Source organism: Lycium barbarum, chromosome 9 (genome assembly GCF_019175385.1).
Source record: "Lycium barbarum isolate Lr01 chromosome 9, ASM1917538v2, whole genome shotgun sequence".
NCBI classification, from domain to species: Eukaryota; Viridiplantae; Streptophyta; class Magnoliopsida; order Solanales; family Solanaceae; genus Lycium; species Lycium barbarum.
Genome location: NC_083345.1, coordinates 38,386,939 through 38,409,686, shown reverse-complemented (window position 1 = coordinate 38,409,686; position 22,748 = coordinate 38,386,939). Strand labels below are relative to the sequence as shown.

Here is a 22,748-nt window from a genome sequence, read left to right as displayed (position 1 = left end):
AATTTTTGGATATCATCAACAATAATCACATCAGAATAACCCTTTCAACACACGGCTCAATGATCTCAGCTAAATATGTTCTAGCATGGTTTAATGGGTTATCAAGAGCTTGACGAATCGAAGATGATATCAATTTCTTCACCCGTAATGCTTGTACCAAACTGCCATTTAATCTTGTGGCCTTAAACATGTCAAGTGGAAAGTAGAAATTAAAGAGTTGCCAAAAAAAAAAACATTCTTTTTTAAATGGACTAAAAATGAAAGTAAGACAAACAAATTAAAATGGAAGAAGTATATTATTAAGCTTCGTAATATTTTCTGATGGTGTCGTAATATTAAGTCTTTAATTTCTTTATAGTTGTTGAAGGCAGTGCCGTCTCAACAAGATTAGGGGCCTAAAGCCAAACTTCAAAGAGAGATCCTATTTTTATTAAAAAAAAAAAGTTGTGATATATATGTTTATTTAAAGTCTATTTTTAAAATTTTTTAGATGCGAAGTCATTAATTAATACTTTATAATCGTCAAGAACAATACAAAGTTGTTAACAAATTTTTCAAATCAATTTATTCTAAAAAATATTCAAGTGACAACAATATAGCTAATCAATCACGTCACTAAGAATTCTATCTCAAGTTTTGTGACACAATTTGAATTTTAGGAGTCAAATTTTATTATTTGTATCAAGAATTCGGATATATAATCTTTAAGTTTTTTGAAATACAATTTATATATTTAGAAACTACATATAAAAATATTATAAGTCACAATAATTTTTTAAACAAATTAGCAATAAAACATGATAAAAAATGGAGTCCGGAACCAAAATGCCCAAAAAAAAAACACTTTGAACCAAAATACCCCAACAAAAAAAAAGTTACCAAAGTACCTTTAGCGCAGTAAAATACTGCGCTATAGCACTTCACGGAGACGGAGCCGTTAAGTGCTATAGCGCAGTATTTTACTGCGTTATAGAAACAGTATATATATATATATATATATATATATATATATATATATATATATATATATATATATATATATATATATATATATATATATATATATAACGTAGGAAAATACTGCGTTATAGAAAAGAGTACCAAAAAAAAAATTGGCCAACTTTATTTTTTATAACACTTAGTGTTTTTTTCCATACTTTGACCAATAATTAGTCGTGTATCAAGACTTCGAAACGTCAATATTTTATATAGAACCTGATATTTTTTTCTGCGTACAATAATGTAGGCTCAATACATCAAGGATACGTAGATGTTCGGATCGTCATTTTAGGGGTTGAAAAGGTGCCCGAAGTAAGTTTTGTTTGAAAAAACTTAGTGTTTTTTCCATATTTTGACCAACGATTAGTCATGTGTCAAGACTCCGAAACGTCAATATTTTATATAGAACCTGATATTTTTTTCTGTGTACAATAATGTAGGCCCAATACATCAAGGATACGTAGACGTTCGGATCGTCATTTTAGGGGTTGAAAAGGTGTCCGAAGTATGTTTTGTTTGAAAAAACTTAGTGTTTTTTCCATACTTTGACCAACGATTAGTCGTGTGTCAAGACTCCGAAACGTCAATATTTTATATAGAACATGATATTTTTTTCTGCGTACAATAATGTAGGCCCAATACATCAAGGATACGTAGACGTTCGGATAGTCATTTTAGGGGTTGAAAAGGTGCCCGAAGTAAGTTTTGTTTGGAAACTTTAGAGTGTTTTATTTTTTAAGATTTTGATTTAAGCGTGTTATTTTTTAATCAAGACATAACTTTATTTTGAATATAACTATAATTCTAAAAAATATAGGGAGAAAAACTAGTTGTAAAGTCGTCAAACTTTAGATGGTCATAACTTTGCACTCGGACGTCCGTTTTACGCATTTTTTTTTTTGAACTTGCGTATTTTTTCCAGATCTATGCGGGTAGCCGAGCCGATTTTTTTTTAAAAAAACACCTTTTATCCCATTCAATTTCAATTTTCCCCTAAATTGACGTGAAATTTTCAATTTTATTTACTTATAAGATGATGATACGCAATAGATTTCAACGTAAAAATCCCGGGGTAATGTAGCTGTGAATGTCAATTTCACTTCTGCGGTTTCAATTTTTGAAAATAAAGCTGACTAATTTTCTCGACATATAAAGTTGACTAAAATAACCTTACAGTCAAACACTAAGTTTTTTCAAACAAAACTTACTTCGGACACCTTTTCAACCCATAAAATGATGATCCGAATGTATACGTATCCTTGATGTATTGAGCCTACATTATTGTACGCAGAAACAAATATTAGGTTCTTTATAAAATATTGACGTTTCGGAGTCTTGACATACGACTAATCGTTAGTCAAAGTATGCAAAAACACACTAAGTGTTGCAAAAATTACTTCGGGCACCTTTTCAACCCCTAAAATCACGATCCGAATGTATACGTATCCTTGATGTATTGAGCCTACATTATTGTACGCAGAAAAAAATATCTGGTTCTTTATAAAATATTGACGTTTCGGAGAAAAAAATCTTGGTACTCTTTTCTATAACGCAATATTTTATTGCGTTATAGAATTTATTTTTTTTGGTACTGTTTCTATAACGCAGTATTTTACTGCTTTATAGAAAAAAAATTCTATAACGCAGTAAAATACTGCACTATAGCACTTAACGGCTCCGTCTCCGTGAAGTGCTATAGCGTAGTATTTTACTGCGCTAAAGGTACTTTGGTAACTTTTTTTTTGTTGGGGTATTTTGGTTCAAAATGATTTTTTTGGGGCATTTTAGTTCCGGACTCTAAAAAATGGGGCCCCAAAAATTTGGGGGCCCAAGGCCATTTCCTTAGTGGCCTTGGCCTTGAGTCGGCCCTGGTTGAAGGAAACATGAAATTTTCATTCTTTTTCATCTATTTTCTTTTAAAAAGAAAGATGTCCTCAAAGAAAGGATAATTTCTGTTAGACATAAGGTATGGGTATATATTAAAAATAAATTGAGACTTCATCACATTTTGCTTAATATTTAAGTGAAATAATCCCATCAATGTGGGCACCGGGCAGTGTACATGCATGGCCCAAACAGGGACACTTGATAATGTTGTTGAGAAGACTTGCTAAAGTCCTCTCGACTTTGCAAGAAATTATGGTCCGTCAATTGTAATATATTTAATTAAAAAGAAAAACTTTAAAATTAACAAGTCCTCGAGTCAAGCAGTCAACATCTACAGGTATATCTTTCTAAAACTAAGCATTAATCTTCAACTATTATACAGTTCTTAATATCTATATATAGATATTGCCTGGCCTAGCAAAAATATAAGCAATCAGCTGCTTGACACACATATATACTTTTCAATTCCTAGTCTAAACATGCACACCATGAAAGTGTTAGCAATAACATTATGGGTTCTCTTGTTTTTTATTTTGACAAACACCAACTTTGTCGTTTGTGTTGGGATTTGCAGAGAAAATGAGCAACGAGCTTTGGAGAGCTTGAAGAAAGAAGTAGACGATCCCTCGGATCTTCTCTCTTCTTGGGTTGTTGGAAATAATTGTTGTGAATGGGAAGGGGTCGTGTGCAACAATCTAACTCATCATGTGATTGAGCTACACATGCATGAGCAATTCTCCTACGATGGATCTAACTATCCAAGGATCAATAGCCTTGAGTGGCTGCTAAGTCTTTTGAGTATTGAGTACCTAGAGATGTATTCTGTGGATCTTAGCAAAGCAACTAACTGGCTACAGGTCATTAACATGCTTCCTTCTCTTGTTGATCTTAGTTTAGTTTATTGTAATCTTAATCATATACAACCTCTACTTCATCACAATTTTTCTTCACTTGAAACCCTCGATCTTTCCTGGAACAACTTTAGTTCTCCTGTTCCTGAATGGGTTTTCAACCTCGCTAATCTCGTTTCTCTTCATTTGAGTGGTAGTAATTTTATTGGCCAGTTTTCTCAGGGTCCAGTTAACTTGACTTCTCTCACAACCTTAAAGGCTTCTGGCAACTCTTTCAATTGTCTTTTACCCAGATGGTTGTTTGATCTAAGTAATCTTGAACATATTGAGCTAACCCGTAGTGGTAATGAAGGCACTATACCGAGTATGTGTGGAAACATAACAAAACTTAAATATCTCGATCTTTCTGAGAATAACCTCAACTCCACTATACCAAATTGGCTCTATCGATGCAAAGGTCTAGAATCAATTGCTCTTGGTGATAATATGCTTTCTGGAAAGTTACCAGATGTAATTGGAAAGTTAGGGAAATTAGAACTTCTTGATCTCTCATTAAATCTATTTGAGGAAGAAGTATATGACTTATTCAACGGTAGGAGTAATTTTGTTTCAGCGGAAATGGGAAATAGTTCTTCTTTGAGTTATTTGAGTCTCGAAAACAATAAACTCACTGGAACTCTTCCAAAAAGTACTCTTGAACTTCCAATGCTAAAATACTTTTTCATAACTAACAATAGGTTGGAAGGTGTTGTAACAGAAAGTCATTTCTCTAAATTAAGACAATTACTAGTCTTCTCTGCATCTAGAAACAAACTGACTTTAAAAGTGAGTGAAAACTGGACCTTTTCAAGCCATGACGATTCTAATAGGCGGGTGGAATATAGGCCCCCTGTTTCCCATGTGGCTTCGAACTCAAGCTGATAACGAATGTTGACATATTAGATGGTGGAATACAAGGTGAGGTTCCAACTTGGTTTTGGGACTTGTCTTCTGAAATTGCACATCTCAATCTTTCTCACAATCAATTTGTTGGTGAGGTTCCAATCATCTCAGCACCTTCAAGGTTAGTTAAACCTGGAGTTCCTTGGTTAATGTACTTGGGTTCCAACAATTTTAGTGGACCTCTACCGCTGATTTAAACCATTGTAACTGAGCTAGATCTCTCGAACAACTCTTTTTCAAGAGGTTTATCTAACTTCTTATGTGAAGCAAAGAATGGACCATATAGTTTGTATTACTTAAACCTTGAGGGAAACAAATTGTCAGAAGAAATTCCTGATTGTTGGATGAATTGGCCAGTTGTCAGTTTTAATCTTGAGGGAGAATAATTTGTTTGGAGTCATACCAAGATCTATGGATGTTTTGACTAATTTGCGATCCTTGGACTTCCGAAGAAATAGACTTAAAGGTCCATTTCCTTCATCCTTCGGAAACTGCACAAAACTACATAAAATAGATTTAGCTGAGAATGAGTTTGTTGGAAATTTACCATCTTGGTTGGCAATGAGGGTTCCAACCTTGATAGTCCTTATCCTTCGGTCAAATAAATTCGATGGTGAATTGCCTCGAGAACTTTGTCACATCAAAGATCTTCAGATCCTAGACCTTGCGAACAATACATTTATTAGAATCATACCAAGGTGTATTGGAAATTTCAGTGCAATGGTTAAACAAAAAATGGAAGTCGAAGAAGATAACATGTTTAGTTATCGTGGTTTTACTAGATTCATGAGAGAGAGTGCAACAGTGGCGACTAAAGGCAACATATACCAATATGACACTATTCTGGTGTTGTTTACGAGCATGGATATGTCTAGCAATAATCTTTCTGGAGACATTCCTACAAGTCTAACACATCTTACGAGATTAAGATCATTTAATTTTTCCAAAAATAACCTAACTGGTAAGATTCCAAATGACATTGGTGACATGAAAGTATTGGAATCTGTAGATCTGTCAGAAAATCAACTTTCTGGTCAAATCCCACAAAGCTTTACGAGTTTTTCCACTTTGAGTTACTTGAAATTATCTGATAACAATTTATCAGGTAAGATACCATTGAGCACTCAACTTCAAAGCTTTGATCCCACGAGTTTTCAAGGAAACAAACTGTGTGGGCTTTCACTCTTGGTGAACTGCAGTTCAGGTGGTAAAGTTCTTAATGTTGAGTGTGAAGAAGATGAGAGTGACAAAGATGAAGTGGATTGGTTCTACATTTCAATGGCAATAGGATTTGCACTAAGCTTTTGGAGTGTATGTGGTTCATTGCTTTTCAAGAGATCATGGAGGCATGCTTATTTTCGTTTCTTAGACCGTAGCTGGGAATTGTTGCTTGCAAAGGCTCTGATACGTTGAGAGATAGGATTAAGGATATTGTTATTATGAAAAATTAGTATGTATGCTTACATTTCTCTTTAATACTAGTTGGATAATGCACAGGCCCGACAACTATTTAGTTTTATTGTTTATATTATTTGATTGTTTTCAATGCTTGTTTTTTTAACATTTATGTACTTTTTAACTTCAAATTCTTAAGTGTCTTTTCAGCAACAAACTTACACACCAAATTCTTGATTTAGTTCCGACATTGCTGTACTATTCTCGTATTTGATGAACCAACATTTAGTAGATCTCCTTAAGATTGCTATGTTGTTCTCGTTTGTGAAATCTTGTGGTAAACGCTTAAAGTATTTACACACTTGAGAGCGGTGCTTCCCAAATATATCTTTAAGAGTTTCAGTTTTGTTTTCTCTAATTCAAGACTTTAATGCTTCAAATTTAAAGGATCTTTCCCAGCTATCTTATGTGAAATAGGCAAGGCATGAGGCGTCAATATACCCGCAGCTATAACCTAACCCATTAGTACCAAACAACCACATTATCTAAAAAAATGGAACTTACTGTTACATAATAGTACTAATACGTAAAACCTTACCCGCACCGGCAGTGGCGGAGCCACACTATGCCGAGGGTGTTCATCCGATCCCCCTCGGCGGAAAAAAAATATTGTTTTTACAAGGTAAAATTATTTTTATGTATATATAGTAGATGTTGAACCCCTTAGGCTTCTTCGTATGTTTACTTTTTTATATTTTAAATCCCTTCGGCGGAAATCCTGGCTCCGCCACTGCGCACCGGGTGTATACACCAACCAATGGATGCATGACATTAGTGTAAATATATACAACTATCATTTAACTATAGTTAATTAATGTATATATTCACTTCATTAAATCACCTCACCACGAAGAACGAGAAAGCAATCAACTTCCAAAACAAATGAAATCTTTGAACTCACAGAAAGCGGAATTACACAAATAATGTTTTATGTCCGGAAAACCAGATGGGTACCTCTAAAAGTTGAAAGAAAACAATAATTTCGCTAAGAATAACAAGAAAGCAATCAACTTCAAACATAAATGAAACACGCAAAAACTCATACCACATATCAGGAAGCCAAATGGGTATCACTAAAAATTGGTGCAAACAATACTTTCACTAAGAACAACAAGACACCAAGAACAGTACCGCCTCCTTTGGAACGTGAGGAGCCAATGCAACTCATAGTAACAGAGTCGCCCAAAAATGCAGTATCTAAGAACAACTCAATCGATCTCAGGAGTCGAATTCACAATCAATTATCAATAAATATGCGTCGATGGGGCGTGTTTTATGCGCATAAAGAGCAGAGATTTTGATTGGTTTGTGTTTCTTTTGAGGAGTATTTCTCAGCTTCTTTTTTCATCCAAAACTAAATTGTAGGTTGTTCCATATCGCCATATAAAACATCATGAAAATCTCTCCACGATCGATCCACCCACCAGCAAATGCCAGTTATTTCAAAATCTATTAATCCTAAGTTCCTTGCCAATTACCTTAAAAGGAACAAACATAATATGTAAGTGAAAAGATTAAAAATACCTTTTATAACCTGTTTCAGGATACTCTTAAGTAGAATTATTATACCTGCAATATAAGCACTATAATATCTTTTTCAATGTCATCCTCTACAAGAAGTCACCACAATTATTAATATGCATTTTAAGCGGGCAATGAGATATGTAGGTAAGTCGAAAATCGGAGTTCGACTGCAATTTCTGCAAACTCTCCATTGAAGTATAAACAATTCAGCAGCTCCGCGTGGCTTCAACTTTTTTTAAACAACCACCGAGAAATCAACTCTTCTTAAAGAAGAAATACTCGATTGAAGTAGTCAAATAGTAGGAATTCTCAGCTTTTCTTTCTTTCTTTCTTTGTTGGACCACCCGGAATGATTGAAGCTAACAGGCGCGAAAGTCAATTCATTTTCCCCCAGTTAGCAGTAAATATGTACTATTACACCCCTTTCAAGAAACTAACAAAGAGAAACAATCATTGTATTTTCTAACTGTTCACGACCAGAGATAGAATATCAATTCAACATCAAGCATAGCTAAGAAAATAAAGCAGATGTAAACCCCATCAGGCTCATAGAATAAGCCTCATTCACACAAGAAATGAAGAACATTATCTGGTATCAAGGATGGCCAAACAATAGTAGAAAACAATAACACACTGTTTAAGATCTTTTCTTTACACTTTCAACATTCAAGAAACTATTATTTACTTTGTCAATTGACAAATTGTTTCAAAAGAAGTATGGTCGAGTCTAATATATCAGCTAGAATCAGCAAAATGCATACTACAAAAGAAGTCAAACACCACCTCCTTCATAGAACCAATACAATCATCTAAGCTTCCCATTGAGTCTTGGAACTTAATGCTTTGTAAATTTCATTATTTACAACTTAATTTTGACACAGCATTCAGATGGAAATACTGATGAAATTTGATGCGTAAATACTAGTTAGGAGACTTATGGGTTTCTCCATAGCAGAAGTGGATCTTGAGCAACCACTACTCGTGTCACCGGTCGTCGGGAATCCTCACAAAGAGGATTAATCCCCATGTTTCCACAGCCTAGATATCCTTTCTAATGCAGAGATAGATATTATGTGTAAACCCTAGCCATATCTATAAGATAGATTAGCTTCAATCATAATAGTGTTTATATGGGCTAGCTCTAGGGTTTAATGTGGAGGAATATTTAATGGGCTCATGGGTCATCTAGCACCCCATATGGGTGGACCCGACCCAATAATAATTTCCAACATCTCTGACTCACACATAAGGGAGTGCTCAAGCTCCTTCGAGCTAAGGAAAAACATATTCTTCCTTGTTATCTCCTCTTGCATCATTCATACTAGATAAATAGGCCGTGTGACCGGCATACTATGAGAGAGCTTTGCTATACATCTATTAGGAATATATAGCCTCTTGTCGTCGTCATAAAATCATCAAGTAGATCATAAGAAATATGCTCAGTTCCCTAGATCATCTGAATCACATTGATACATCATAATTTGATCTCATGTATCACAGTTTCTTGTGTTCACAATTATGACCTATAAGTCATGACCGGTACCAGCAAACACAAACTAAATGAGATTTTGTTAATGATCTTCCTCTTCTCACGAGTCTCTCAAATTGTATCCAACCCGCTCTTCTAGTCATGCTCCGCCAAATCGAATCTCTCATGGTCATTTGGTAGCATGCTAAGATAGCGAACATCGAACCAAGCTTTGAGCCACTGATAGGAGTCGTACGGGTACTCAATTTAGAGTCTCACACAACAATAAGTCGAGATAAAACTTATGTTAACCCTTTTTGGTCGACATTTACATACATGGTATGAAACATGTGCTACAGCATTTTCTCCTTTCCCATGGAGCGTATGTCTCTATCTCATAAGATAATGTTGTACAGATGATATTCAGACACCATATGCATCTGAACTGAGTTCCTTGATCTACTCAACAAAACACGAACTCACATCTGGCCTCCCGAAGTAGACTGGGTGAAACTCATTTCCACCATCAAAACACTATAATAATCTTTTGTCATTACTTGTGTGACGCTAAAGATCTTTAAGCCATGTGCTCTCAAATTATCCGTATGATGATTTGCTTAAGATCTAGTCTCATCTCCCATCAACACTAAATTGACGGAGGCGGTCACCTGCTTGAGAAGGTTGACCTCTGTCTACCCGACATACTTTTCAATAATATCAAAGAATGCACCAAAAGCATTCCATAATATGAATGTACAGTAAACATTCATAATAAGAATGTACACAAACATTCACAATAAGAATGTACACAAACATTCAAATAATAAATGTATGCAAATCAAACTTATTTTGATTTTTAAGAAAACAATAAACATGACGTCGGGAAAAATAAATCAAGAAACAATTACTCTATTTTAAAGCCCACGCAGTCCTTGAGATCTTGTATGAACAAAAACACACATATCTAGGATCCGTCTGAGTCAATGAATCTGCTTTCATTTGTACAGATATACTTTACGTTCAGTTCTTTGCGTGCAATCATGTCATCACAAAATTAAATTTAATGTCAATGTGTTTGGTTTTACGATGGTATTTAGGATTCTTGGTGCTCAAAATAGCAGTTTCACAATCACAAAGACTCATTAGTTCAGTACTAATTGCAGCATCAACACATGATCCAAGAACCTTTTTAACCAAACAACCTATTGTGCTACTGAGGCGAGAGCAACAAGCTCAACTCTCATCATGAATAAAGCTACACGCGATTGTTTTTCATTGTCTATGATTTGTCATTATTATAGAGCATAGAACACATTCTGAGGTGGACCTACTCATGTCCATATCTCTTCGACAATCAGCATCAGTGTATCCCTTCAGTTCCATGTCATGCCCTTATGGCATAGCGCATAATTAGAAGTTCCAATATGGTACCTCATGATTCGTTTTAACTGTATTTTCAATGTGTTGTATTTAAGTTGGTTTTTTATATTTTTTACAAGCCAATTGTGAAATAGATATCAAGTCTAGCAAACGTATCTTGCATAAGAATCTCAACTGTACATAGCATAAGGAACTTTACTTATTTGTTCATCTTATTTTGGACTTCTTAGAACACAGTCTAGCATACAAGGCACTGTCTTTGTTCATTAGAGTTTTGATAGGATCACAATTTAGCAAGTTCAATCATTTAAAGAGCAATTTCTTTAAATATTTTCTCAAAATCTTTATTTCGAGAATATATGCATCTTTACCCATATCTTTCATTTCCAAGTGAGACGTAACAAGGCCTTTACCCTTTACCTAGTTTATATACTACAATTGTTTTGTTTGTTTGTTTGGCTATCAATATGTCATCAACATATAATGACATAAGTTAAAGTTGCTCTTAGACCTTTTAGTATAAATGCAATGATCCCTTGTGCATCATTATGAAGTCAGTAGAGTTGACCACACTAAAAAAAATGTATGTACCATTGCCTTGAAGATTGTCCATGGCCATAACAAGACTACAAAAGTCTACAAACCACATGTTTGTGGCCCTTTGGATGAAATTTTCAAGTATTTTCCTATCAGTTCTTCACTTAGTTCTCCATTGAGAAAGACAATCTTTACATCTTTTTGATGCAATTATAAATCCAAGCTAGCAACTATAACAAAAATTAGACAAGTAGAGGTGATTCCGCATAACGGGTGAGAAAGTCTCTTCATAGTCAATCACTCCTTTTACATATACACAGTCTCTTCATAGTCAATCACTTCTGTTACGTATACACCTTAGCAACAAGTCGGGCAATATATCTCAACTGTGTTACAAACCTTATGCTTAACTTTGGAAACCCATTTGGTTTCTATAGTTTTGTGTTCTTTTCTAGTTCTTAAACTAAGTTGATTCTACTAGATTCCATTTACTTCCATTGCGTTTATTCATTTTATTCTCTGAAGGGCATAGAAGAGTTAATTCTTGGCTCATTTCCATCTCGTAGGAGCACTATATCTTCACTGATATTCATATAATCTCATATTGATCCCATTTGGATCAATTTTGCTCCTACCTGGATGAGAACTATTCATCTCACTCCCACTTGGAACAAGATTAATCTCACTCCCATTTAGAATAAGAAGATTATTGTTGCTCCCACTCGGAGAAGAATCAATGTCATTCGCATTCGATGATGAAAGTTGATCTTGATGAGAGATTAATCCTTCATCACTTAAAAATCTCCCACTCGAATGAAGGCATCCTATTTGATCTTGGTCCTTCGGTTCATAAGGAGACAAGTCTTTAACTTATCTCGCCCTTTTGGGTTATTCATTCTCTAAAGATGTGAAATTTCTTTAGTCGAATTCAGTTACGCTCCCACTGTGATGTAGCTCCATAAATATGTAATTTACAGTATCTCATATAGACACTTTTGCTTCCTCTTGGCCCAATATGCCATGAGAAAAAATTATAAACATAAGTTATGCATCACAGAGGTCTCACAAAATACTTACTCCATAACTCATATGGTGTAGATGTACCTGATTACGCTAGCACATGATTAAGAACGTAGGCAACAAATTAGTGCAAAACATATCCAATAGGAAACATGTAACTTACTTGCGCAATTATTGATCTAATCGTTTCAAGGAGCATTCTATTTATGTTTTCCACAATACCTTTTATTGTGAAATATTAAAATAGTCAACTTATTAAATGTTCCACTTTCATCATCAAAAACTCGCTTAATGGGTCTGGATGTATTCATGGCCTCAATCAACTGGTTCTCAATACTTTTATTGATTTGTCCAATATATTTCCCATCTTTTTTCACACGCTTCTTAAAACAGCTTGTAGCCTTAGAGTATATGACATCAAATGAACATCAGCAAAGAGTAATTTTATCAATTAATATGATGAAATCGGAAGCTCTTTGCCACATTTTCACATTCATGGAAATACAACTTCAGAATGAATCTATGCAATGAAAAATTATTCTTGGTGGTGTTATTAAATGATTTTTTATTAGCTTTTCGAACTAGCTAATATTTACAAGTGGACTTATCCACAAGTCATAGGCCCATATGACCGAGTCTAGCACGCTAAATTTCACATCATCCTTGTGATTATATGATAAGGCAATTAGGGAAGCTTACAATTGGATTAAGGAACTAATATCCAAAATATATTAAAGATAAAATCATTTTTGATAAAATCATAACCAAAATAAGTTTTTCTATGCCTTAATGTCATGAAAATTACAATTGAAACCTAAATATAATAAACCAACAGAAAGCAATATCCTTAAAAGTTTAAGGAGTAATTAAAGTATTATGTAGGATAAAGTCTCGATTTTCACGTAAAACTAATTCACATGATACGATCCTTTTAACAACCTTAATGTCGTTTTCTACATATACCCACTTTATATATGTGGGACACATTGAAAGTCCACAAAGGCTTAATTTCCCTCACAATGTGGTACACAACTCCTAAGTCAATTACGATGAAAGATTAGCCTTAGGAAGAAAACACAACTAGCAACACATATATTACTAGCGTAAGGAACAAGAAGTACCTTTTTAGACTCATTATGAAGTGCTTTATTAGGATTAGTGCAATCATTAGCATGGTGACCCTTTTGAACATAATTGAAGCATTTCACTTTAGTCACAATTTTTTTTTTCACTTTCTATCGCCTTGTTGGTCATTTTAGGATTCTTATTTGGTTAAGCCTTAACTTTTTAGTTTCCTTTGATTTTCCGTCTAAAACCATTTATTGAGCTAGAAATTATTTTGTGCACTTTTGCACCTTATATGGAAACCTCATGCCGCTCCTCTTCTAACTATAGGTGTTGCTCATATCATAAAATGTACTATTACATTTATTATGAGTCAGGTGCATCTTCATATGCTCCTAAATTTGAGGTAAGAAACGGATAATCACTTGAATTTGGTGCTCATTAGTCAACTTATGACCTTAAGTTTGGTAACTGCAGTGTTACCACACTTATATTCGAGAGCATCCTACAGAGTTTTGGTAATCTCATGAGTAAAATTCCTTGTGACATCTTCACAGCTCAGCAGCACAATGCGAGCCAGGAATTTTTTTTTCAAGCATTATAGGCTTTATCCATGACATTATTTACAATCTAAAAAAAAGTTCTTCCAGCACATATTACAGTTTAATATTTTATAATTATTACTGTTGAACTTTTCACTTTTGATAAGCTCTACAACAATATTCTTTAAAGAAGTAGACATGGTATTTATGGAGCACAAAAGTTCTACATATTTGTAAAACACAAAGTTTCACAATTAGCATTTTTATTTTTTAAATGAAAACCACTAAAATGGTGGATTTTTATTGAAAATAAAATAGTCTGTACAGGACTAGCCAAACAGCTAGTTTGAAATATAAGAAACAAAAAGGAAAAACAGTTACAACATCCAAAGTAACATATATGAAAGCTAGAACTCCTGCAGTCTTGACTTGCATCCATCTTTCTCACCTCCAAGCTCTCACCAAGTGTTATGAATTCAAATCTCTTGAATTTTCTTTAGACTTCACGTTTGTAGCCTCAACTCCTGTGTTTCTCTGCTGCAACTAGTGAAACGTATCCATGATGTGCTATCTTTGATATGTAAGCTACATTTAGTCTCATCTGTTTAAGTCATCCAGTATGGGAATGAGCATGCATTCACACTAATACCACCCATCCTTAACTTCTCAGACAGCTAAACTAGATGCAGTTCCAATTTTTCAATAGCCTTCCATCAGATAACTACTGAAAGTATAGCAGTTTATAGATGCAGATTAGTCAACTCAGCTGTTGTACTCTATTGTGTCTGATGCATATCTGATTCTCAGATTTAGTATCTGAGCCTTATCAATGTTCAATAATCTCATTGTCATAGAAGGTAACTCCTGAAAAGAGGTAAATTGTTGTGTTCCGGCAAAATAAAAAACATAGTTAGCTAAAAAATCTGTAAGGCAGTTCCCTTCCTTGTATATGTGTTCCACTTCAACAATTTGTCCTCTTCTCAATCTGTTTATGTCCTTTAAGATCATACTAATGCACCATGGAACTTCCCATATTCCTTTTATAAACATCTTCATAGCTAAGGAATCAGTTTCCACCAACAAAGGATGCAACTGATAATCCATACAATACTCAATTCCTTGTTTAATGGCCACATCTTCAGCAACTAAGTTGTTTCCATATGCAATCTTTTGTGTTGTTGCATATACAAGATCCCCATTATCATTCCTAATGCAAAATGCCACTAAACTAGGACCTGGATTAATTCCCTCTTGAAGCACCATCACTGTTACACTTATACCAACCCCTTGCAGGCAATCTCCATGTCATAGTTATGCATTTCAGAGTTGGCCTAAACTGCTCAAAATAATCTATTATATCAGGCCACTTGTGAGGAATGTTCTGCCAAGCTGGATACCTTACTTTGCATAGTAAGAAGATATTTTGAGATATCTCATGAATCGCCCTATGAATAGACATTGAACCTCCATGCAACTTTGTGTTTCTCCATTTCCATATTTGCCACATGATCATTGCTGGCACTGCTTTAAAGATAGTTTTCAGTTTATAATGACAAACAATATTCCACCATATTTGCACTGCATGTTTCACCTGAGAGAAATTCATTTGCATGCCAACAGCACTACCAAACACCTTCCAGACATATTTTGCAACTTCACAATTAGCATAAAAACACGCATGTTAATGTTTTTGCATACACATAAATGTAACTTTAGCAAATTGACAGGGTAGCTATTAAACATAAACACAAATCCTAGAGTCAAAAGTTCACTACGTTCCCAATCGTCATCTAGGATAGATGTTAAATGTAAATAGCCATATCAACTCAAGCTAAGTCACCAAATATTTCAATAAATATTTTTATTTCTTGATTAAACAAGTGGTATATGCATAAAAATATACACACCAAATAGAAAAATTCAAATCTTATCCTAGATATACCTATATATCAATAGAATAATTTAATTAGATCTGAAAAAAATAATTTTCATTTTTTTGAAGAACAATTCAAGGAGAAAATCAACATTTATACCTAATTTCACTTAGAAAATAGGATTTTTTATTTTCCATAAAGCTTTAAGGAGAGTGAGTAACATAGACATGTTCTATGCATCATATAATAATTTTCCATATTTTCATTTTTTACAAATACCACATAAATTAATCAATACGGAATTAACAATTTTAGAAAGGTATTAATTACGGGAAAAATATTTTCCAGAGTTCAAAATTTATTTCAAAAATATGGAAAAAAACTGGAAACTAATTTCGAGCAAAACCAAAAGAGAATCATCTAATTCTGAAATCGGGGCACTCTCCATAAACGTGTTTCGGCCGAGAGTTTGTTTCGTCCAGGTTAGGCAACCAGCCTTCTTCTCCACCAGCCTGGTTAGACACGACCCAGGTGCACAAAATGGGTTTTTCCACGACCCGTTTCAAATTTCTCCATTGTTAAGCTATTTTGATTCAATCAAAACACTAAGTTTTGTCCTAAATGTGTTTTAGGATTGATTCCAAACATCAATTGCTCAAAAAGTCATAAAAAATAGTACCAAAAATCAAAAAATCGTGAGGCTTTTTTTCTTCCCAACGGGTCGCATTGAATTTCCGGCAAAAACCATATTATTCGGTCAATTCTCCCCAATTAAATTACTAGTTTATGTCCTAAACTTATTTTAGGAATGATTTGAACCATCAAAAACATTCAAAGATCGATCCGTATGATCAAAATATTGATGGGTTTTGTTCTAAACAAACCCTTGTAGATTTTCCTTAGAATACTACCCAAATTTTCGATCAAAATCACAATTGATTATATAGTTTTTCTCAAAAACATATGGGTAACATATTACCCAAGCCAATTGCACGAAAGTTGCATGAAACAAGGATTATTGAATTTTTTGGGGTTAAATTAGTAATAATAAAATCCTAAAACTTTAAAATTCAATATCTGACAATCTACATGGCCAAAATATATGATCCACATATCGATGGAAAGCTCTCGATGAGATCTAAAAAAGCCCTAAGGTTTCATGCAAAAACTAGGCATTTACGGACATGAAATAATGCAATTAAGATTCCGGATTATTCATAAAAAAAACCTATGTTTCATGTATTGCATGCGATCAATTGAAACACGAGCCTATGGATCTGATGCCAATGATGATATTTGATGCGTAAATACTAGTTAGGAGACTTACGGGTTTCTCCATAGCGGAAGTGGATCTTGAGCAACCACTACTCGTGTCACCGGTCGTCGGGAATCCTCACAAAGCAGATGAATCCCCTATTTCCCCAGCCTAAATATCCCTTCTAATACAGAGATAGATATTATGTGTAAACCCTAACCGTATTTATATGATAGATTAGCTTTTCTTAAACACTCATAATAGTGTTTATATAGGCTAGCTCTAGGGTTTAATGTGGAGGAATATTTAATGGGCTCATGGATCATCTAGCGCCCCTTATGGGTGGACCCGACCCAATAATACTTTCCAACAAATACCAAAAGATCATCAAAATACAAAAGCACAAGAAAGCAAGTAGAGCCACAAAACAAATTTATAATCTAACTTCTATAACTAATTTTTTGAATAAGTTTTTGCTAAAAAAAATCTAAAATTCGAAGCAGGCACCCTGATGAATGTTTTTCCAAATTTTGGAGGCCGCAATAGGCAAAGAAATCAAAGAGTTTGGTTCAAGCAACTCTATATTTTTAGATAAACAAATTAAAACACGCTTGAAAAAGCTGTGTTGCACAGTTACAAATTTTGGTGAAAGAGTAGTACTTTTGCTACACTATAGTCAGAATTTTTTTATGTTCCAGCTGTACTGCTTAATGGAAAGTTGAAGTTTGGTCTATTATTTTATACATGTTCCTGAGAGAGCAGGGCTTTTTTCGATTCTCGCCATTAACACCACCCTTTCAGAATGAGCTCTATTAGTGTGATATAGAGAACTCTAACTATAGAATGGAGAAGCAGTTAACAACTCTGTGCCCATTTTAATCAGTTAATTAGATTTTTCTTCTTAATTTTATTCATGAGGTACAAATGGCTGCATCTCTTCCCAAATCTTCAGAATAAATGCCCTTCTCTCCAAACTTCCAAGGTGTTGCAATATCAGGTCAATTTTCTGCCCTTATCTTCTTCCCTTCTCTTTAGATTTCAAAATTTCATGGTTGATGTCGTTACTATTCTGTCTAATTCTTTCTCTAATTTCATGGTTAATGTGAAGGTCTTTGTCATCATGTAATTGAAATATTTTTGTAGTTGCTTTTCATCTTGGAGCTCAAGTTGTCCAATTATGCCCTTACATGCCAATGAAAGAGGAAAAGAGATTGATATTTCTCATTTGACTTCAAAAGCAAAATATTGAATATATATATATATATATATATATATATATATATAATATATGTAGCTTTTCAGCGGATGACATAAGATCGATTTTGAAGGATAAAAATTAGAAACCACCCAATTGAAAGACAAACTGTGATTACATCAAGTTCGGCTTTTGACCCATTTATAAATGGGCTGATTTTTTAGCCCAATCCTATTTTACTGCAGGGCTAAACTAGGCAGATCCCAAAAGGAAAGCCCATTTTAGTTCCCTCTACAACTGTCCAATGTTATAATAAAACCTACCCTGCCTCATTGGTGGGAGATTTGCACAAATTGAATGTTTCAGTGCCATCATTTAAACTTTGACACTATTAAGAAAATTTTTGCAAAACTAAATTTGCGGCAAAATTTTCGCAGCAAACTTTTGATGAATAGCCAAATATTATTGACGGGCAAAATTTGAAATGTCACAATAATCACTAGGATTTCTAGCCAAATCTTTACAGATGCCCAAGTTTTGGTCATAAATTCTGGCGATTTTCAAATTGATGGAAAAACTTGCCTTGTTATAGATCTTGATGAATCACCAGAATTTAAGGTTAAATCATGATGGATCGCTAGAATTATGACCACAAATCTTCTTCAATCACTAGAATTGGCTATAAAATCCAGATGGCGTTACTATAGTTTGCTGTGAAAAAATTTCACCAACACGTTTTTGCTTTAATATTGATTCAAACCAACTCGCAATGACTCAAATTTTGATATGCAACCTTCTAATATTATTCCCATTGATTTTTTCTTGTTAGATTCAACCTATACTTTAAAAATTCAATAGACCCACTTTATTTTCTTCAACAATTTTTTTTAGTGTTCTTTAATTTTTTTAACTAAATTAATTCAAATCATTGAGGGATACAAACGCAATGAAACAAATTTCACACAATTACAACCATAAATAAGCAATAAGAAGGTGGAATGACGAAGGAAAAGGAGGACAAAAAAGATTTTTCTTGGGGAGAATCTAAAATTATCAAACTTTTGTTAATAAGGCCAAAAATTAAATGAGTGTCCTTAGAAATGACATCTAACGTAAATTCGAGCTTACTAGTGGGTCTATTCCCACAAAACATGTTAACTATCAGTTTGGTACTATATTTACGTAATCAATGAAGTTCAACTTGCAGGTTCTTCAGATTAGAAAGGTTCACTCTAAAGATCATTATTTGATGGCTTTGATAGTGCCTTCAAATCTATATTCATTCTTTTGCCATATTTAAATATGTTGGTAATTTTCAAAGGGAAGTCCCAGTTTGTAATACTACATAAAGAGTAGGGAATTGAGTAAATAATATAAAGAGTAGGGAATTGAGCCGACCAAGCCCAATAGAAAAATGCATAAATAAATATTTTTCGCTCCAAATTATGCTCCAATGCCTTAGTCTTTCCATGATAGGGGTTGACTCGATCTAGAAATGTTAGTGGGCCTCGAAAGATCCACCAACAAATTGGGGAGGTTACAAAAGATAGGTGTACAAAACGTTAGTTTAGGTCGAGGTCAATTATTTAATTTACAAAGCAAAAAAAAAAAAAAATGAATTACAATACTTTTAAACCAAGCCCATAATTATCATACTTATAAATAAAAGGATAATTTATGCAAAAGGCCCAATAGTTGCTATGAATTAGTAACAAACTCACAAGAAATAAGTTTTTTTTTTTCATTTTTTATATATCAAAAGCTAACAAGAATGAAATCACACTAAACCTATCAACACAATGTCAAAATTCTAACTTAAGCTATTATTTTTCTTATTTTTATCAATTTTAATTAACCTAAAATCACTTAACATTGTCGAAAATAGTAATAAATCCATAGGATACTCACTTAATCATGTAAACCAAGTTAGGCTAGTACATAGTCCTTTTCAACTATACAAGCATCATAAATAACATATAATCATAACTTAAAATGAAATAAGGGATGTAATATCTTTTTCTTATTTTTATCGATTTAACTAATCTAAAATCACTTAACATTGTCTAAATCAAACTTCTAATTTATTTTCATTTTTTCAAATAGTAATAAATCCACAGGATACTCACTTAATCATGTAAACAAAGTTAGGCTAGCACCTAATCCTTTTCAACTACACAAGCATCATAAACAATGCATAATCATAACTTAAAATGAAATAAAGGATGAATTTTTTTTTAATTTTTTTTATCAATTTAACTAACCTAAAATCACTTAACATTGTCTAAATCAAACTTATAATTTATTTTCATTTTTTCAAATGGTATCAAATTCACATAATGTCCACTTAATCATCAAGCAAGGCTAAGCAGGTAAAGAATTATTTTTAACTAACACAAGTATCATAATAAATATATAATCATAACTAGAAATGAAATAAATGATATCAATTTAACTAACCTAAAATCACTTAACATTTTCAAAATTAAACTTCTAATTTATTTTCATTTTTTCAAATGGTATCAAATTCACATAATATCCACTTAATCATCAAAGAAGACTAAGCTAGCAAAGAATTATTTTTAACTAACACAAGTATCATAATAAATATATAATCATAACTAGAAATGAAATAAAGGATATCAATTTAACTAACCTAAAATCACTTAACATTATCAAAATTAAACTTCTAATTTATTTTGATTTTTTCAAATGGTATCAAATTCACAGAATATCCACTTAATCATCAAACAAGACTAAGCTAGCAAAGAATTATTTTTAACTAACACAAGTATCATAATAAATATATAATCATAACTAGAAATGAAATAAAAGATAGAATGAGAGGTTACCTTTTGATGAGGCAACGATCAAAATGAGGAATGGTTCAATCTACTTCAAGCACCAAACACTTCAAAAATCTTTAAACCCTTTTTTTTTTTTTCTCTTTTTCTATATGTATATCTTATATTTGTATCTTTTGTTGCTAATCTTTGAATATATAAATCAAAATTTAGCTTTTAGGATGCCAACTTTGAACTCTTTTTTTTCCCTCTCTTTTTCCCAAAAATAGAAGAAGAAGATCCCCCCCCCCCCCCCCCCCAAGAAAAAAAAATGATCTCCTCCTCTTAATGTCCATTCCTTCTATTTGTAGGCAAGCCAACTTAGAATTCTATGGAGAAAAATAGGCCATGTGGCCATAGCTCCCCCCCCCCCCCCCCCCCCCCCTCAAAAAATTCTTATTCAAATTTTCAAAAATCATCCAACTAAGCAATTAGAATTTTATGGACAAAAATAGGCCACTTGGCCGTACCTTTTCCCCAAAAACCGTTATTCAAATTTTCAAAATCATCTAACAAAGCATTTAGAATTCTATGAACAAAAATAGGTCAGTTGGCCGTACTTTTCCTCCCAAAATTCTTATTCAAATGTTCAAAATCATCCAATTAAGCATGTAGAAATCTATGGACAAAAATAGGCCACTTGGCCATACTTTTCCCTCCAAAATGACCTTATCCAAATAGTACCAACAAAGGTACAAATGGATAAAATCCCCTTCTTATTTTTGTTATAAAAATGTAGCATAGTTTTTATATAGTTTTAGGTTAATTAGTCTAATACGCCCCTCATAAAATAATATTTTGACGAAATAAAAATTATAATACGTCGTTTTAAAATACGAGCTTCAAAACGAGCCCAATATTGATATACTTCCGAGCAATATTTAAAAATGTGCAAAAATGCGATCAAAATGAGCTGTAATTCATACGTCATTTTTAATTAACAATGTTTTCAAGTTAGACGGAGCGGGGTATGTATTTTCTTTTCAAATCACGTTTGTGAAAGTAAATAACTCGTAATTTCTTGTAATTGTTAATTTTTATGAAAATAATAATTAAACGTCAATTTTTGCAATTTTCTCGGGATTTTTAAATTTTAAATTTTGAAGGTGCATCCTTGCTCTGTCTTTGACTCGGGAATTTTAAAAATTAAAATATGTGTTTTATGAGGTGAAAATTAGGTGTCAACAATTGCTCCTTCGGAGTTCGAGGATGGCAAGGCCATCCTTGAGCTACGAATTTGACAATCCTAATTTTTACCGAATAATAGAAATTACAGCCTTTTTGTGCAAAATTTTGAAATTATGGCCGGACCCTGGTTTCTGAGCTTCCTACATATCTCGGGTTACATGAGAATTCAGGCCGTTTGTAGTTCTGACTCTATGAGGACTATGAAAATAAAAAGTTTTCTTTAAACTACCTCGAGGTGTCTGGAGACAGTTATAGAAATATGGCCGAGCCTCAAATTTTGAGTAGCCTACATATCCCTGGCTTTGGAAATCAGGCCAATTGTAGTTCGACTCGATAACCCGAAAAGGGATATCCCTTTATGTGGGAATCCCTTTGACTGTTTGGGTGAAAAACCCAATCGGAAGCAGTTTTCAAAAGATTTATTAGTGCAGTTGCTTGAAGTGATGTTTCAACCTCGGTGTAGAAAGCTTGACTCTCGTACACGATATTTGACTGGTTGCCCAAGAAAATTTTCACGTTTGCTCCGCATGTTTTAAATCCGGCTTTTGCTTCCATCTCAGTAGGTTTTAGCTCATTTCCATATACTGAGTCCTGCATGTTAGTTTTTTTGAAAATCTTGATTTTAATGTAGTCATACCTGAGTGATATTTTGCCATTTTATTGTCATTGAAGTCATCCTCCAATATTATGTCTGTCTTTTCGCCAATGCTTGTCCGTCTTCTTTCT

At 33.5% G+C, this 22,748-nt stretch overlaps 3 protein-coding genes across 4 annotated transcripts; 2 read left to right on the top strand and 1 right to left on the bottom strand.

Moving 5' to 3' along the window:
- The first annotated feature begins 3,365 nt into the window (after positions 1-3,365).
- Positions 3,366-5,065, top strand: LOC132611880 (LRR receptor-like serine/threonine-protein kinase ERL1). The gene is made up of 3 exons (XM_060326241.1): positions 3,366-4,562; positions 4,655-4,800; positions 4,921-5,065. Exons 1-3 carry the CDS (start codon positions 3,366-3,368, stop codon positions 5,063-5,065), a joined length of 1,488 nt encoding a protein of 495 aa, XP_060182224.1.
- Positions 5,066-5,090: 25 nt separating this feature from the next.
- LOC132611879 (receptor-like protein EIX2) lies at positions 5,091-6,092 on the top strand. The gene has a single exon (XM_060326240.1). It carries the CDS (start codon positions 5,091-5,093, stop codon positions 6,090-6,092), a length of 1,002 nt encoding a protein of 333 aa, XP_060182223.1.
- A 7,877-nt stretch (positions 6,093-13,969) lies between these two features.
- LOC132610278 (uncharacterized) lies at positions 13,970-17,016 on the bottom strand. 2 transcript variants are annotated; one of them, XM_060324589.1, is made up of 2 exons: positions 16,872-17,016; positions 13,970-15,323 (listed from the first exon to the last, which is right to left on the bottom strand). In XM_060324589.1, exon 2 carries the CDS (start codon positions 14,931-14,933, stop codon positions 14,433-14,435), a length of 501 nt encoding a protein of 166 aa, XP_060180572.1. In that variant the 5' UTR covers positions 14,934-15,323; positions 16,872-17,016; the 3' UTR covers positions 13,970-14,432. The 2 variants fall into 2 exon arrangements, with proteins under 2 accessions (XP_060180572.1, XP_060180573.1); XM_060324590.1 differs by having other exon boundaries at positions 13,970-15,191.
- Between the last annotated feature and the right edge of the window lie 5,732 nt (positions 17,017-22,748).

Bases quoted from the DNA above. Each gene is read 5' to 3' on its own strand.
- LOC132610278 (XM_060324589.1), bottom strand. From the start codon at position 14,933: ATGGTGCTTCAAGAGGGAATTAATCCAGGTCCTAGTTTAGTGGCATTT.
- LOC132611879 (XM_060326240.1), top strand. From the start codon at position 5,091: ATGGATGTTTTGACTAATTTGCGATCCTTGGACTTCCGAAGAAATAGA.
- LOC132611880 (XM_060326241.1), top strand. From the start codon at position 3,366: ATGCACACCATGAAAGTGTTAGCAATAACATTATGGGTTCTCTTGTTT. The intron at 4,563-4,654 runs GTGAGTGAAAAC...TTCGAACTCAAG, and splicing joins GAAACAAACTGACTTTAAAA to CTGATAACGAATGTTGACAT. The intron at 4,801-4,920 runs GTTAGTTAAACC...CTCTTTTTCAAG, and splicing joins ATCATCTCAGCACCTTCAAG to AGGTTTATCTAACTTCTTAT.